Here is a 17,736-nt window from a genome sequence, read left to right on the forward strand (position 1 = left end):
CTGGAGTTTTCAGTGTCTTTAAGTGGTCCCTCTTCTCCCTTTTTCCAGTAGAAAATAGGAGGACAGTCACTAGCAGGTGCTGCAGGCCAGGCAGTCGAATCAGGGAGTTTTACTTTGGTTAACTTATTGCCAATAAACACAAACCTCTGAACAAATGATCTGGGCATTGAAGGGGGACCCCACCTCCCCTCCCCCTGCCCCCCAAACCAACCAAACAAAAACCAAACCCCACAATCGGACAGACACACAACCATTCATCCTCCGCCCTCCCCACCTTGGTCTCCCCGCGTTTAGCCACGGGGTGCCTCACGGGGTTCCCCTCCCAACCGCTCCGGCCAGCTGGAATCGGTTCCGGCTGGAGCAGGGCGGTTGGTGCTGCGCAGGTCACTGCTGCAGCCACTGCAGCCCCCTGCTGCTGCCGGGCGCCCACTGCAGCATGGGGCTGGGAGAAGGGGAAACAACCACCCCCACAGCCAGGTGAACGCCTCGCACGTGCAGTGGAGAGTGTCTCCCAAACTCCTACTGGGAGCTCAGGTCAGCTATGCTATGCCCTTGCTCATGCTGTGTACACTGAGCAGCGCATAGAGCAGGATCCTTTTAGAGCAACAACCTCAAAGCAGCACACCCCATACGTTTAATGTTAAATACCAAGCTGCCCCGGATGGCTAGTCCCAGTTTCCCAACCCCTTAACGTGCAATATACGCCCAGGCTGCTCTCCCAGCTCTTGGCTTYGCAGTAATGTCAGTGAACCTATAGCAGCTTCTCCTCTCATAYGAAAATAATTGCACTGCCTCCCACTGGTACGTCCTCTGACTTGGACTCCCCAAGCAAGCATGTTCCTGTTCGTGTGGAAGGCAGGCTTTTATGCCATTGCTAATGCCGCTGCCTCTTTAGGCTGACTTCCACTCGGAGTGGAACAGGGAAGGAGAGTTAGAGTTCGGTCAAACCGCACTGGTGCTGGGACACCATTTGGGATGATGGGGAAACTTATTTCTTAAGACAACCTGTCCTCCAAGCTCATAATTCTAGCACCTAGGCTGAACACCAAACTTAGCACATGCAGAACAGGATCTTACCAAGAAGCACATGTATTAAGTAGTTAGCAAATGGCAACGTGTTTGACCTAGTGTTAATCTGCAGACTACTTTTAAGGCAAAAGTCTTGAAAGTGTTAAACACGCATGTTTTTGAAGAGCRGGCTGAACTGAACCCTTAGGAGTAAGGTGTACTTCATGTCCTAGCTCAAGTCTGTCTTGAGTTTAAAGTCAGCAGAATAAGAAGAAATGAATACTTTTTACTTGTCCTCCCCTGCATTTAAGATTAAGCCACCTGACACTAAGCACTATCAGAATGCATGCCCCTTAACTGTTTTAGGAGTCATCTAAAAAAAATTAAAAAAATTAAAAACCCCCAAAAGCAAAAACCCCAAATCAGCCAAGAACAGCACACAAGGAAAAAAAACAAAACTAAAAGAACCAAAAACCACACAAAACGAAAAACAAACAAGTGCACAGAACAAGAAAAAACAAAGTAACCACACAACAAAAAAAAAAACAAACCAAAAAAAACAGAATAAAAACAACCAAAACAACCACACAACAAAAAAAAGCAACACAAAACAAGCAAAAGAAGCAAAAAATGCACAAGTACAGAAACAAAAGACCAAAAAAACAAAACAACAAAAAAGGAAACAAAAAATTCAACCAAAAAAACAAAAAGGAAAAAAACAAAGCCCACAAAAAACAGAAATAACCAGAAACCCATATAACACACATACACACATGCACAAAAAAATAATCAAAGCCCCCCATACAACCACACAAGAAAAAACAAGAAAAAACAAAACAAGCAAAACAGCCACACAACTGAGAGCCCAGCTGGGACCTCAGGCAGCCCTCCAGACCCTTGTCAGGCTCTCCCTCTCCCCCTCGGCGGAGGAGGAAGGTGAGCAGACAAAAGCTTGGCACCTGCCCTGTCTGGTGGGAAAGGGCAGAGAGGCATGCCTGTCTCTGCTCCCAGCCCCTGCGGCGGAGCGGGCCGCGTCCTAGGGCCCTGCACTGCCCAGGCACACGGAGTCGGGCTGCCCCAGGCCCCAGGATGTCCCATGCCCAGCTGCCGCCCTAAGATGCCGGCATTCTGCCCATGGTGGGGGGGGTAATTGCCTATGGGGTCACGTGTGTTTCCATGGCGTTGGCCCCAGTGCAGCCCTCCTGTTGGCTGGCAGGAAGAGGAAGGCAGGGCTAGATTTGAATGATGTCCCTGTAAGCCAATAGGAGTGCAGCAGGCAGGGGCCTCAGGGGAGGGGAGGAAGTGGTCAGAGTATGTGAAGAGATTTGTGGCTTCTGCATTACCGGATCTGTGAGGGTTGTACTCACATGTTTACAATGAATGTTAGACACATCTCTAAACAACACCTAATGCAGCCTAAAAAAAACTCACTAAAAAATGTTGTCATAAGAATATAATATCGGAGTTGTGAATTCAAAAACTGCTAGTAAGGGCATTTTCCACTTTTTAATAAATGGTTTATGCAATCAGGACAACTGAGCGATAATATAGGAATCAATTCATAAAGTTCTAAACCGATTAATTTGTTGCCTTCAATCCAGAGTGCAATAAGCTCCTGGTGTTCCTCTAGAGACTTGCACTATAAAGTTATTTGCTACCAGTTACACAGCATGTTTTGTCTTCATCATTTGTAAGCCATATATGCCATATATAAGCCATAGTGCTTATACCGAAGCACTATCTGAACAACACCTGATGCAAAAAACTGGGCCCAGGGCTGCATTAGTGCCCCGTGGCCCACAACTGCTGCAGCAATGCAGCCCGTGCGGCAGCCAGCGAACACCCCCGATGGTGACGGCCCTGGGAAAAGGCCGGTCTACGAACCCCGGCCGACTCCGCCCCCCCAAATGTCAATGTCGGGGGAAATGGATCTGCTTCTGCTCCCAGCTACCCCCTTCTCCTCCACACAACCTCCTCAGCCTGACAGGGGCAGCACCAACCCTCACCCCCTTACAGAAGTGGGCAGACCTAGGAAAGGACTCAGGGCCTGAAAGTGACTCACATTCCTGTCCCAGGAGGCAGGCTCTAGGCACCCAAAAGATCAGGAATTGCCTGAACAGCGACCCATGCCCTCTGCAGGAAGCTTCTGTGCCCCCCCCACATCGCAGTTTGTTTTTTCCTGGGTCAGGAAAACTTTCAGCACAACAGAAAATGCTGACCACACATTTTACACAGTCTATGCGTTGCTTCATAAGACACATACCTGTAAGAAAAGGGAAAGGCCGCCAGATGCTTGGCTAACTGATAGCTTCCCATTTCACTCAGGCTCTTCACCAACATTTGCCCCAAGAATCAGCTTCAGAGGAGACTCGGGCACTAAGGAAGTGCTCCCATGGAGGAGACACCTCTTTGAAGAGGTAGACAGATGACCACCTCCCTCACCTGTGCGGGATTTACAATGAATGTGAGACATGTCTCTGAACAACACCTGATGCAGCCTAATGATGTGCAAAATGAATCTGACTAAAAGATATTGTCGTAACACTGTAAATACCAGAGCTGTGAGTTCAGAAACCCTCTTCTGTGCCTGGCACAAGTTTGACTTTGTGTTCCAGGGCAACACCAAAAGAAAAGCAAACAGCTTTCCCCAGCAGAAGTTCCTTAGAAAGACAAAAACTCTACCAAACACTTGTCAAAACCACGTTTTAAAAGTTCCAAGTGTATCCCAGCTGAGCAACACTACCTCAGGTGGCTAGGATGAGGAATGGAGGCTATTTGATCAAGGAGTTTGAAAGGATCTATGTTTTTCCCGCAGATGTGGAGGGCTTGAGATGCTTTTCTTTTGTTGTAAAGAGAAGGTGGCACGAGAAATGCCAAGGTGGCATTTTTGCTATTTGACTTCACTGGAAAGCTGAGTATTACCTGAGGTGGTAGAGCTGGTGACATGAGGAATTTCCCAGCATGCTCCTAATACTTTTCCTTTCAAACTTTTAAATGTGAAAAAGTCAAATGTGTAAAGGTGAGGTCATGCCGTAGAAGCCTGTGTGGACTCGCTGCACAAAAAGGCCGGTTGTATGAGGGAGAATAGACATGTCCAAACTATGTTTTAATAGGTCCTCCCTCTGCAGGGGAAGCAACAGTGGAGCACCTGACAACAGTCATGGGCCTCAGAGACATCCTTCATCCGCCGCCCCAAACTGCACCATTGCACCGAGGGCTCGGATGCAGATGCTTCCTCCATGGCAGGTGATGCCTCCTGCATCTCATTGGGGGACTGGTGTTGCCCCTCAGCAGGCTGCTCGCTTACCTCCCTTGGCCATTGGGACACCTTTGTGGACCTCATCCGCATCCACCACCACATCCTCTGCATCCAGGATCTGAGGGAAGAGGTTGTGAGCCTGGGCTGATCGCCACCTCCCCCTAAAAGTCTCCCTCCTTTCTCTCCCCCCAGGCATGCCGGGAGTGCCACCTTCCCTTTTTCCTCCAAGGCCAACAAAGATGGGGAAGGTGTCAAGTAAGCCACGCGCATCCCCACCTTCCACAGGGAAAGGAAACTCTTCCTATCCCCTTCTTAGCTTGCACATGACACTCACTGACATCCCCTCCCCTCTCCTGTCACCTTTTTGGCTTAGAAAAGCAAAATCTCTACCATTACATTCTTAGACAAGGTAGACAGGAAATCCCTGGAATGAAATCCAGTTTTCTTCTGATTATTTACTCTCCAGCTGCCCTCCCGGGCACCCGCTCCATGAAAGGTAGCCTTGGTGGCATCCTGGGGGAGGCTGCTGTGGGAAGAGAGGGACACCGGATGACTCCCTGACCTCTGGGCAGGGAAGGGAAGGGCAGGGCAGGGAAAGGGGAGAATTTGTGGTCCCCAGCTACAAAAGCAGCTCCCAGCTGGAGGGACCTCCCCACCCCCACGACCTTTCTGTCGTGCTGCCTCAGCAATCCCACTCTGCCCCACTGCCCTGGCACGTGCCAGGCCCTCAGGGACACCAGAGGCTGCCGTGGCTGCAGCCCCCCTTCTCTGCCTGGTGCTGGAGCCCCAGGATGGTGGGCCGGAGCTGAGCCAGGCTGGGACACTCTCCTCCTGGCGGCCTGACCCTGGCATGACACCGTGGCAGGGACAGCCTGGCCCTGGCCCGAGCCCCTCATTGCCCTTTTACTCACACATTTACAGTGAATGTACTGCTGGCAGTCTGACATCTCTTGACAAAGAGGTTGTTGTGAGCCATAAAGGGGTTGTTTCTGGCCCCAGAATGAGTCCTTAGCTTTCTGTGTTTTTTAGGAGAAAGCCAGGTAACAGTATAGTGGCATAAAAAATGCCCATGCTGAAACAGCTGGAGGGGGTAGTCAGAGAGCACCCACCAGGAAATGGCTTTCAATGACAAATGGAGTTTTGGAAYGAGGAAATTGAAATACATGTGACCAGAAAACAGAAAAGATTGCAATTGTAAAAATATTTTGCCCTCGTTTTTTTTTTCAAAGCCAGCTACCAAATCTTTGCAGTCAAAGGAACCTTTGGCTGTGAAATCTTAGTGAAGAATATAAGAACTCAGAATTCAAAATAGAAAGTGAGCATGAGCACAAGGAAACCAATACTGCTTGATCAGAATGAATGTTTGCCAAACTGAAAGTACTTTTGGTAAAATGAAGGACATATTGTGAAATTTCAACTTGAAATTCTGCCTGGAGAAAAACCTGTCAAATCTAATTGTATGGATGTGAGGAAGCCTTTCTGGTCTAGCTTCAGTATTCAGTTACAGCAAGACAGCTGTACCTGACATGGCAATTCAAGCATGGGCATAAAAGTTTAAATTTCCTTTATCCATATTGTATATTTCACAGTCTTGCATTTCATATTCCTGCGTTTTAAAGTTCTCATGGTTCTGTTGACTGCAATCTTTCTGCTTACAGGAGTACGCAAAGTGTGTGAAGAAATTCTGTGAAGCAGGACTGGGAGAAATTGACTTCCAGTCACAGAAGCAAGACAGCTTGTTAATTCCTGGGTGGAGAGAGAGACGAATGGTAAGGACAAGTGAAGCGGTAGCATAGGATTTGCCCCTGCCTGGCATAGTCTACATCCTTGTCTTCCCCTCCCCATCCTGTCTAGACAAAGGAGGTCAAGCAACAGCAGGTTGATAGACCTCTAAAATGCAAGAGTATTGCTGTGAAAACAAAGCTCCACAAGGCAGGTGAACCCTGCTGTGCCCTGCTCTTCCCTGCACCCTTCACTTGCGTGTGCCTTTGAGCACATGCATAAATAGCTATAGCGGATCCCGCTATTTCCAAATGCAAGCACAAACTGTGCGGAGTCAGCTACCCAGGCTCTACTCCAGCTCACAGCCTTTGCCACTCCAGTCCAGCAGTTCTGCCCAAATCAAGGGGTAAGCCAGCCAAAAGACCCTGCACGGGGCTGTCAGCCATGGAAGGCCAGGACAGACTCCGCTGCCAGGCAGGTGGCAATGCCATAGCTGATCACTGCTTGGCGCCTACTTGTATGTCACTCTGGGGCAGGATCCTCTTCAGCTGCCCTTGCTGGTGCCTCCTCCATAAAACGTGTCCTCAGTGACATCCTGGGGGAGGCTGCTGTGGGAAGAGAGGAGCACAGGCTGACTCCCATCTCTGGGCAGGGCAGGAAGGGCAGGGCAGGGGCAGGAGGCTTCATGGTCCCCAGCTACAAAAGCGGCCCCCAACAGGAGGGGCCTCCCCACCCCCAGGACTTTTGTTCAGCATCTCTAGGGTGAAGGGAATGGGGTGGAGGGTTTCACCTGCCTTGTGGGCAGGGCAGGGGAGGGGAATGCAAAGACATGGACTGTATTAGGCAGGGGCAAATACTGAGCTAACACTTCTCTTGTCCTTACCATTTTTCAGAGAGTAACTGTTGCTAGAGTTGCTACTCTCTTATAAATATCAATTGGGTATAAAATATCAGTTAGGTATAACTAATCCAAAAATGTAAACCTTTACAGGAATCACAAGGCACATCATTTTCAGAGAAAAAACTGTGGAGGAGTGGGGGCTCAGAGGGGAAGTCCCAGGAACTCCTGAATCACCAGATGTGTATCCTACTGGGGAAGCAACATATGGACAAAGTGTATGTTCATATGCTGGACTGTAGGAAACGATGGCGAGGAGAAGACTGATCCACTGGAGGAGAATGAGCAGAGCTGGCAGGTGGACTTTCTCCAGGCTGACAGAAAGCCCCATGCCCTTCAGCTCCACAAAATACCTTCAGGTGGTCAGGGTGAAAGCACTGGGGAGGAAGCGAGAGACTACTGGCGAACCTGGTCCGCGCAGCAGCATGGGTCTGTCTGGTGGACAGCTCCCTTTCTTTGGAAGGACTTTCCTAGACAGGTGAAACCTGAGAGGCTGGATAGCTGCTCCTACTGTGAGTCCAGGTAAAACAGGCAACTTGAGTCCTACGACAAGGAGGAGGGGCAGAAATTTGTTCCGGATGTCAGAGGAGGGAGCAGGGCAGCCAGGGGTGGAGGGCAGGGGCAGAGCCATAGTGGGGCTGGAGCCTGGCACCACAGTGGCACTTCAGGGCAGGGCCTGATGGCCCCAGACTGGGCTGAAATGGGGTCCTGAGGTTGGGCAGGGGTGAGGGAGGCCCCAGGGCAGGTGGGCAGGGACAGGCAGGCCTTTTGGTGCCTCTAGGTGGAAGTTTGCAGAGCTAACTTCCAAGCTAGATCATATTGTTCAGGGTCTTGTGCAGGAGAGTTTTGACTATCTCCAAAAATTGAGATTCCACAGCCACTCTGGGCACCTGCTCCAGTGTTTACCCACCCTCCTTGAGAGGAGTGTTTTGCTAATACCTAGTCAGAATTTATTTTGTTGCAACTTGTCAGCATTGCCTGACCTTCTTCACTGTGCATGTCCAAGAAAAGTCTGGCTCTGTCGTCTTTATAACCCCCCGCCCTCTTAGGCAACGTAAAACAGCAGTCAGATCCGCCCTTCAGACTTCCCTTCTGGGTGAACAAGCCCAGTTCTCTCAGCCTCTTCACATGCGCTCAAGCCCTCAGGCTGCCTCCGTGGCTGGCCTTCCTCTCCACTTGCTCAGTTTCTCCCTTGTATTGGGGACCCAAAACTGGACACAGTGCTCCAGGTGACATCTCACAAGTGCTGCTTAGAAGGAAAAAAACACTTCCTTCCTTTGCTATGCTGTTTTCACTGATATGGCCCAGTATGTGGTTAACCTTCACTGCTGCGAAGGCACACTGCAAACTCTTGTTCAACTTCTCATCCACCAATACCATCAGGACTTTGTAAAGCTCCTTGCTAGTGGGTCTCATGCCTATACTGTTGCAGAAAATGATTCTATCTCTGGTACAAGACTTTGCTGCACTGAAACACTACAAAGGAAACGTGTTTGCTTAAACATGTTTTTATTATGATTAAAGGAGCAAAAGAATACATCCACAAGACCCATTAGATATGGATGCAGAGGTATACATGGAAATCAATGTGAAGAGTAACATGCTGTATTTGGCCATGGCAGTGGAGCCAAAAATGTGTAAGGAGAGAAGTGAATGCTAAGATTTCTATAATGCATCTTTAGAAGGCGAGGCAGAGCCTTGTAGTATCAGGAGCACAAAGAAAAAGCAGTTTCCTTGTAGGAGTAGGAATGGCTGGTGACAGTTTAGAACTTAATCTGAGAGCTTTCTAGTGGCTAATTCTGGAAGAGTCATCAAAAAGCTTGGTCCTAGAGAAACCTGACTTAATTGGAAAGCTGCATTTTGGATCACAAAACTTCTGATGATAAATTGGGTTATGATTTTTCAGTGTAATGATCCTGCACCAGTACTGAAGTGTTAGCTTGCACGAGGAACATTTGTGTTCCCCATGATTTCATTGGGCCCAATACTAGGTTTTCACTGCCTTAGGAAAGGTAAGAGGTCCTTGATTTCATGTGATAATTATTCTCTGTTTTAATAAAATATTTTTTAATAAAGCTTTCAGTTTTTAGAAAATATGGATGAAATGGATAGTATACCTTTCTTTTTACACTTGATACTACARTGCTTTGAGTCTTGCTCTGAAGGACAGAAACTCTTTCAGCTTTCTTCTCTTTAAGGGGACATGTACCTGCCAAAGACGACCATGCTGTTGGTTGGGTTGTGTCTGATGAAGAAGAGAAATGGCTTGTCAGCCCTAACCTCTTCCAAAACACTTGTAACCTCCACCTGAACCCCTGTAGAACTGGCCATCTCTCTGCCAGCTTCGTAGATTTCCACATATGCCCCATGGATGGCCTCAGACATCATCAGGGTCTGTGCTGTAGAGATGCCAGACAGATTGGCTGAAGGGCTGAACAGGTCAGTCATGCCCAAAGCCATTAAGACAGAAGTGAGATTGTATTTTTCCTCAATCTTCATGTGGGGGAGATATACTTTCACTTTCCTTTCTTCCATCATGTTAGAACTGGTCCACTCGGTTAGTTTTTCAAAGCTGATTGTAGTCTCGAGCTGCAAAGAGACAAGAGAATGGGATCCCTGGGATGAGAACATAAATTCCTTCATGTTGTTGTCTTCTTTTTTTTCTCTGTTTAAAATGACTGCTCTTGGCATGGTGTTTGTTCTACAGGTGCATAGATTAGTGTATCTATGAGAGAAAAGCAAACTATGATTCTTTCTTCACAACTCTGTCCTGTTTTCTGTTTCTTTAATAGGCTCACTGACTAGTCAGTTTTCTTTTATGAAATGTCTAGTCAGCAAATTTCACCTAAAGCTCTTTCCTATTTGTCTTCTCTGCTTGGGAAATACATTCCAAAATCATTCTGTGGTTTTGATTTAAATTCTAAGTTTTCTCTACATTTCAGACCTCTGAGTAACCAATTGTTAATGGTAACCAATCACTAATGACTGAATTGCCAATTGCTACTAGATTTGGAACTAATACTTTTATGAGAATTTGGATTTTTGAAAATGGAGACCTTAATCATAAATATCCTTCCATTTCAGTTACACTGAACCAGTACAAGATCATTTGGTTCAACATTATCTTTGCCATATCACATGTTGTATTGGTGACCAGTTGAGGGGTGAAAACCCTTGTTAGTGATCACCATCCAGAATAATTGATTCCTTTCATTATTACTAATGTTGCTTTGTGTAGTAATATTTCTTTCCTTGCTAATTTACTAGATATCTCCCTTATACATTCTTGTCATGGGACTGTGTAGTGGCACCAACTCAGTAAACTCTCTCTTACTGTCTTTATCCAAGTGATATTTTTTTCTTATTCACACAGACTCTCTTTTATCCACACACTTCCTTTTTAGTCTTTCTAATCATAATGTACAGTGCTTGTTCTACTACTTAAACATACTTTTTCTTTATCTTTCTGTGCTTTTTATTTTTTTTCCAGAATTGTGAATAATCTTCAGTAAGCATGTTTTCAAGATAACTGATGGAAATTTAGCTGTGTTCAAATGCCTCCTCAACTTTTTAATCTAGGTTCTTTGCATTAGTGTACAAACATTTTAATGAAGTCTCATTTATTACATAGCTTTTCCTTTCCAGATTAATTGTAGTCTTTCTAATGACAGTATCCTATGCCTGTATTCTGTCCACATCAATAATAGCATTTTGTGTACTTTTTATTTTCTGAAATAGCTTTAACCATTCTAGGATCCCTTATATCCAGTTTTCCTCCTCTTTGGCCAGATGATAGTTGAATTTTTGAGGGTCCATCAATGTGCAGCAATGGACATACAAGATCTTTGGAGTCCAAGCCAGAGAAGTAACAGCTACTTTGCTGAGAAGAATCTTTTTTTCTGTGGCTGTCATTTAACTCACTAAAGCAGTTCCTTAGGCAATCCATACTTAGCACAAGCTGTTGCAGGCCCCATTGAGACAGCTGTGTGCTTCTCTACAACAATCCCGTATTGCCAGTGTTCAAATCTGTGCTGGGTGAAATGTTTTAAAGTGACTTTATTGTGAAAGGCTCCACAGAAGCTGTATTTCACTGTTTTTACGATACTCTGAAGCTCACTGCTAGGGTCTCACCTGCTCCAGGCCAGAGATGTCATCAGGCAACAGCACGAACATGCTCAGCTCTCTATGGGTGTATGGAATCTCTAGGATCTTCATTTTCTCAGCAGCCACTGTTGCCACTTTAAATGAACCAACTTGATACATCATCTGCACAGGTTTGCTTTCTTGCTGGAAAACCAAAAAGATAACAGTCTTTACAAAGTTTACTCTTAGAGTGTAGAAATGCATATCTGTGGTTAAAACTACTGTTTGCTCTTGTCCAGGAAGACTTTTTCTAAGAAAAGTTGGTGTCTCAACTTTTTTCTCTGGAGCATTGTTACTGTTAGAAACAGTGTGAGGAGATAGTCATTAGGAAAACTCCCTGGGATTATTATAGTTCCCAGAAGAGAAGTAGATAGATTACTAGATATGTTAGTGTGGCATCTGTATAAAAAGGTATCTACTCTCTTGATAAATCCTACAAGATAACATCTTGAAAGTAAAGTATGCTCACATACTTCAGTTATTCTGAAAGGCACTTCTTGAGTGTCTTCATCCTTAAATGCTTTCTCCCACATTCCTTTGAAGTATATGGCATTAACAAGGACCATTTCAGTCTGGGGATCAACAGAGCCCGGTTGAAGGAAATTTTTGATCACTCCTTTAAGAAAGAACAGGAGAAGAGAATAGTATAACATATCTTACTTGGCAATCACAATACTAAATGAACGGTATAGGATTTGTGGGGAAGGGGAGTGCAGGGGTAGAGAGGTTCTTTTGGTTTTGTCGCTGTAATCTTGTACTTCCAAGGTTGATTTGCTCACTGCTGTTGGCAAGAGCTGTTGTTTTCCCTCTTTGTAAACAGCGAAATTTAAAATTAAAACTATAGCACCCAGAGATTTACTTGTTACAAAATGACTAAATCTGTCTATTTTGTGACTAAGGAAAGAACCATTGCAACCTCTCTTATCCCAGGTTGATCTCCAACCCAAACAGCACCAGTAAACATAAGTACTAGTTGTTTCAAACCAACGTTGAAAGGCGACATCTATACAAAGAAGATAGGAGAGGAGATCAGAATTTCCCTTTTTCATCTACTCTGCTTTCTTCTTGTACTTTTATCCTGTTTCTTCTGCAGTCCTCATGCATTTAGCAAGCTCCTCATTTATTCTTCTGCCTACCAGTAGCTTAATCATGGCCTGTTTTTCTCCCTCAAAGTGTGACACCAGACCAGAGGTTATGTGGTTGTAAGTATTTTCATCTCAGTTAGAAATCACCTTTTTCTTTTATTCATATTTGCTGCTTAGGCCATGTGTTTCAGGCACAAGGGAAAGGAATGGTTTGAGGGGGCCAGGGAGAGACTGAAAGAATGGAGGAACCACATGCAAATGCAGTAGGAGAAAAATCCGTATTGGGGAACCTCTTTCTATGCGTTTCATACACCTCCCTACCATTCCTTAACTCTATGGTTTTCCATTGCCATTTTCCTATTAATATTTCTCAAGTACCTTACAATTGCAGGTCTGACTTAACAGGTACAGAGCAATTCTGGCATCTCTGGGAAGCTTGAGAGCAATGCTGCATATGCACTGTCTGAGGGATATCCAGCATTCTCAGCATTAGTCACTGCATACAACTCATGTTCTAGTGTTGTCCCTTTCACCAGGACTAGAACTATTACATACCTGGAAATCCCCAACAGATAAAGAGATTCCTCTAAAAGGAATGTGCCTGGGGGGAAAAGTATATAGTAGCTCTGTATTTGGAAACTGATCTATCATCCAGGAGTAGAAACAGAAGCAGAGGTTTTGTGTTTTTCTCTGCCAACTTAAGGATTCTCGATGCTGTTCAAATATGGTGGCAGAATGGAAAATACCTGCTGATACTTGTCTTGCCCTTACCATTTGTCTGACTTTCAACCCAGGAATTGATGAGTTCTCTAGCTTGATCTGCAGCTGTTTGAAAGCTGACAGTTTCCAAGCCTCCTTTATACAGTTCCTTCATACATTGTAAGTATTCCTGTAACGTAAAAGTGTGCATTTGTCAGATCAGAATTTCAAAGCATTTTGTGTATGTGAAATGCAAGACTGAAATTAATGGATATGGACACTATACTATTGTAATATAGTATGTTACACTATATTTTACTACATACTATACTTAATAATGTATTTAGTAGTGTAATATATTTACAGTATGCTCTATGTAGCTCTTGCTGTAACTATTCATTAAAGCTAAACAATAAGCCATGATTCTAGTTCATAAACTTTTTAAGATTTGACATTTTTTGCTTCAAGAAAGAGTATATGCTCAGTTTTTAAAATATATTCCAGAACTGAGTTTGATCCAAAAATGTTGATTCATTTCAGTCAAAACTTTTTTTTTTTATTATGCCCACTTTTCATTTTGAAACTGTATTTTCCTTTAGCTTTAATTTCCAAATGAAACATTCCTTTCAATTGGAAAACTTGGATATTTTGTTTTGAAAGTGTCAACTGGAATGTTTTTGAGAGCAAAAAGTTATTTCCAGGTTTGTTTTACAAGTTAGAAAATAGTTTGTGTTAACTCCTTCCAACAAAAGTTACCTTTACTAATTACACCATGACATGGCTGGATCATGATTGTGCTTTGCACAAACACTTTTTCTCTGAAGACTGCAGATGGTTAGGGTTGTGACAGAGTGAAGTCATGAATCCTCTCTTCTCTTTGGAAGAATATTTCCTTAACAGAGCTTAGACTTCTGACACTGCTCTTGCATTATAGAATGACACAGCTTTGACATAGAAATACACTCAGATCTTAGAGCAACTCACCGGCAGGATTGGATATGTCTCTTCAGCGTAAAGTCTACTGGCAAGGCTGAGTGAATAATTGTCACTTGGTTTGGTGATTTCAGAGAGCATGTCTTTAAGTGAAGTGTGGATGCTTACAGATGTGCCGCACTGAGTCATTGTGATGAATATAAATAAAAAGATAGATGATGTTACTTTAGTTTTAGTACTTAGCAGGTTTTTCATACTGTGTGAGAAGAGTAACTAGTTCAGACACTTTTGCTTACGAAACTACTGTTTTTGTCCTAGATGTCTTGTTGCTATAACTATATTGATGTAGTTGTTTCCCAATATATACAATTCCGTGCTGTTTTTCTTCTGTCATTTCCTCATACCTCTCTCTAGGAACTCTTGAGTATCAGCTACAGTAACCTAGCTCCAGCAGATCAAGTAGGCTTTCCTCCTTTTGCAACCAGTCTGTTTTAATCAACATTATCCAGCTACCTTGAATAATCATACAAATATCTGTAATTTTCCCTATTTGCCCAATATTTTGATCCTGGGTTTCCTCTTCTGATTGTTCTGAATCCTCTGTTACCTCCCTTCTTTCTCTATTCTTATGAATAAAATGTTCCCCCAACTGCTGGATACAGAGCACTAGCTTCTTATCAGGGAGGGTTTGGAACTGCTAGGAGACTGCTTTTTCTGCTAGATTTTTCTCCCAGGAGAAAGTGACATAGACAAGGAGATGAAGTTATTTCTGTACCTGAGATTCCACAGACTCTCCAAATCCTGTGATTTTATCAAAGTGAATAACCTGTAATTGAAAATACTAGTAGTAAAAATAACAGATATAACAAAAAAAATTTATGCAGCTGAGATTGACAAATGATGTTTGAAGTTAATGGCTGACTGAAAACAAAGATGACTAAAAAGCTGTAATCCATCTGTACCATCTGTGAATATCTGTGGATACTTTTCTCGGCTTAGATGATCTCTTTTCCAGTGAACATCTACAAATCAGTTCCAGTGTGTGCCGTCAGTAGCACTAACTTTCTTCCAGTTAGCAAGCTGGCCACTCCACAGGAAGAAAGTGGGAACTGTACAAAACTCATGTGATACATTTTGCAGACTGGAAACATATTTTGTCTCTTTCCTTAGAGAATTTATCTAGTTTTTTCACTCTAGACAAAGTCCTGTTCTCCATGGGAATCCTGCTGCTAACAATGATAAATTTCAAATTAAAACCAGTTTCAAGATTTCTGGCTGGTGTATTTGTTTAACGCTCTGGACTGGGAATTTGAGGTGGCCCCAGCTTTAGATAACTTTGGATCTGGATTTTTTAACTTTGAACTATGCAAGTTCCAAGGAACATTATCGAATAATTAAGTGCTATGGCTCTACTGAGCAGGAACAAAGTTTAAATCCTTAACTGTAGCCTTACCTTCTCCATCTGAGCCTTAGTGTTGTCTCTTGCACCTAGGTAGACCATGGACAGGGCTGAAATGATGGTCAAGGGGGAGAAGATGATGTTCTGATTGGCATGTTGGACTTTCATCTCTTTGAACATATCAAAACAAAATTCTGTGCTTGCTGTGCCAATGGAGCCCATTGTGAAATCAGTGTTCCTAGAGCAAACAACAGAAGTACGATGACAATGTAATGATGGAATGCCATACAAGCATAATTCAAGGCAGGATATTCTGTAGTATGCTACTGCTTCAAACAAATAGGAGTTCTTAGCCAAGGAAATATAAACAGGTAGATTTAAAACCATTCTGCAGTAACATGCCTATTGCTATGCCCACCTTCCATGCATGTTATTAACTGTATCCATAAATCTATTTCTTTCTGATTTTGTATTGTTACCTTTTTGGCAGTAAACTTCTTCAGAGATCTCAAATCTATATGTGATTTCTGTTTAACTTTTAAAACAGTCAAACAATTTTCTGTACTTATTTTTATTCAGTGAAGACAGGAATTCCTTGATACTTTGCAGTACCTTTGGTCAAATCAAGAAAATATGAGCTGTCTTTGACATACTTGCAATGCTGGAACAACAGTGTTAATATCAGTAGACTTGCTCTAGTTTTGCACAGACGTAAGTGAAAGCAGAGGTTTGCTGACTACTCTTATTTCCTGAAAAATAATTAAATACAGTAAAATATCTACTTATTACACAGTACCTACTGTCAGCACATCTCAAAGGCTTGTATCTTTATCCTCATTTTTGTAGTGGAAGCATGGAGAAGGAATATAATTTTGTCTAGTGTCACATAGTGTATAGGATACACTGATAAGTATAATTCATATTCCACTCTATTGTGCTCTCAGATATAGCTTGCTTTGCTTAAATGTATGTATATATACTACACTATGGCCTTTCTGAGAAGTTAAATTTTGTTAGTAATGTTCAGACAGAATAGAAATGTAGAGCTGATAAAATAGCAACGCATAACATAATACAGCCCTGTTAAATGAATATGTTCTTATGGCACAGACCAGTAAAAACTTTACATTTGTTTCTCCCTGTGGCTGTGACAAAGGAAGCGCTAAGCTGTGCAAGCCCTGTATAGCCAGTATGCTTACATAAAGGGCAGCTGTTGAGGTCAGCATGAATCTAGTTTCCTTCTTGCAATTTATAGAAATTGTGGAAGTTTGTTGTCTTTCCAGTCCCTTATCCAGGTGCTTAATGCTGGGATCTCAAGTTTGTCTTTGGAGTGTTAAACTCCACTAAGGTTTTTAGTGACCATACATGACAGTGTACGCATACACACGCACACACTTTTCACTCTCTTTTCTGTATACAAGTTATATTTATAGATTATTGTAGAATGTACATCTATATACTCTCACACATTTTTATCTTGTAGAGTGTTCAGCAGCAGTATTTTCTGGGGTTGCAATTGTTAGAGATATTTCACTCTAAAATAAACCTAGCACAGTCACTGAATGCTGCTGTTGTGCTCTGTGTGCACTCTTTTGAACAGGAGGTCAATCAAGCAATTTTCTATTCTTCTGCTGCCAAAATCAGAGTTAAAAGGTACTGAATGAAAAATTAAGCTATTCTGAAATAAAATCATATTTTAAACACAAAGAATAAACTTTAAAAAGGTCTCCTGAAAACAAATAGCCAGGCTTTACACATAGTAAAATAGTATAGGAGGTAAGAAGTTTTTGTAGAGGATATCATTTAAATATTCCTCCCTTAAAGATACCAACAATAACACAATAAGTACTGATTTCTTTAAGTTTAGGTATAAGCAAGAAATAATACAGTGAGAAGGTAAATTTTCCTAGAGAAATGCTTACCTTTTGAGCTTCAGCACCAGAGGCAATACAGCTTTCCAGCTATGTGTAGACAGACTGCCTGAGCTCTTAGGAATTTATATGGTCTGAATTCTGACCCACCCACTGTTGCCCTTCAGGAGTTTGACTTTTGACACCATAAAAATCATTTAATGGGATTAGGTCAGACTTTAGTTTCAATAGTTCCATTTTTGATTGAAGTGAGAGCAAATATGAGGTTTTATTCTGTGTAACAGTGTTTTCCACCAGTACACCAGGGCTGTTGGGCTGGAGTTAGACTGGAAAATACTGCTCATGTTCTTTTACCTCTCATTTGCAACTAGATACTGGGATATTAATAAAAACAAAAAATGTGAAAACCTTAGAGATCAAAAACACCATTAGCAATTATCAGTTAATTTATTTATTGTTATGAGTGTAGAAATAGACCAGAACTCTTCTTTCAAATGTTCCTTCCTGAACATGCAAAATGCAGCTGAACTATGCTAGACAGAAGATTAATAGGTGAGAACAGGACTTGGGCTGTTATTCTACTAATAAAAATGGGAAAATATGTGAGAAAATCGGTTGAGGTAAGACTCAAAAGCAGAAATTTTGTCTCTGAAGAGTTGAAATCTTTAGAAAAGAACTTTTGACGGGTGTACAGGGTTTTATAGCAAACTATTTCATTC

At 43.0% G+C, this 17,736-nt stretch overlaps 1 protein-coding gene across 1 annotated transcript; it reads right to left on the reverse strand.

Annotated features, from left to right (window-relative positions):
- Positions 1–8,379: 8,379 nt before the first annotated feature.
- On the reverse strand, positions 8,380–17,152 carry LOC112971351 (ovalbumin). The gene is made up of 8 exons (XM_026076712.1): positions 17,069–17,152; positions 15,201–15,384; positions 14,523–14,573; positions 13,799–13,927; positions 12,887–13,004; positions 11,504–11,646; positions 11,019–11,174; positions 8,380–9,476 (listed from the first exon to the last, which is right to left on the reverse strand). Exons 2-8 carry the CDS (start codon positions 15,366–15,368, stop codon positions 9,081–9,083), a joined length of 1,161 nt encoding a protein of 386 aa, XP_025932497.1. The 5' UTR covers positions 15,369–15,384; positions 17,069–17,152; the 3' UTR covers positions 8,380–9,080.
- Between the last annotated feature and the right edge of the window lie 584 nt (positions 17,153–17,736).

This window comes from Apteryx rowi, unplaced genomic scaffold, assembly GCF_003343035.1.
Source record: "Apteryx rowi isolate R43461 unplaced genomic scaffold, aptRow1 scaffold_437, whole genome shotgun sequence".
Lineage (NCBI taxonomy): Eukaryota > Metazoa > Chordata > Aves > Apterygiformes > Apterygidae > Apteryx > Apteryx rowi.

Excerpts from the sequence above, each read along its gene's own strand:
- LOC112971351 (XM_026076712.1), bottom strand. The coding sequence starts at position 15,368 with ATGGGCTCCATTGGCACAGCAAGCACAGAATTTTGTTTTGATATGTTC. Across the intron at positions 14,574-15,200 it reads CTAAGGCTCAGATGGAGAAG|GTTATTCACTTTGATAAAAT; the intron begins GTAAGGCTACAG and ends TTTCAATTACAG. Across the intron at positions 11,175-11,503 it reads TGCCTTTCAGAATAACTGAA|CAAGAAAGCAAACCTGTGCA; the intron begins GTATGTGAGCAT and ends TTGGTTTTCCAG.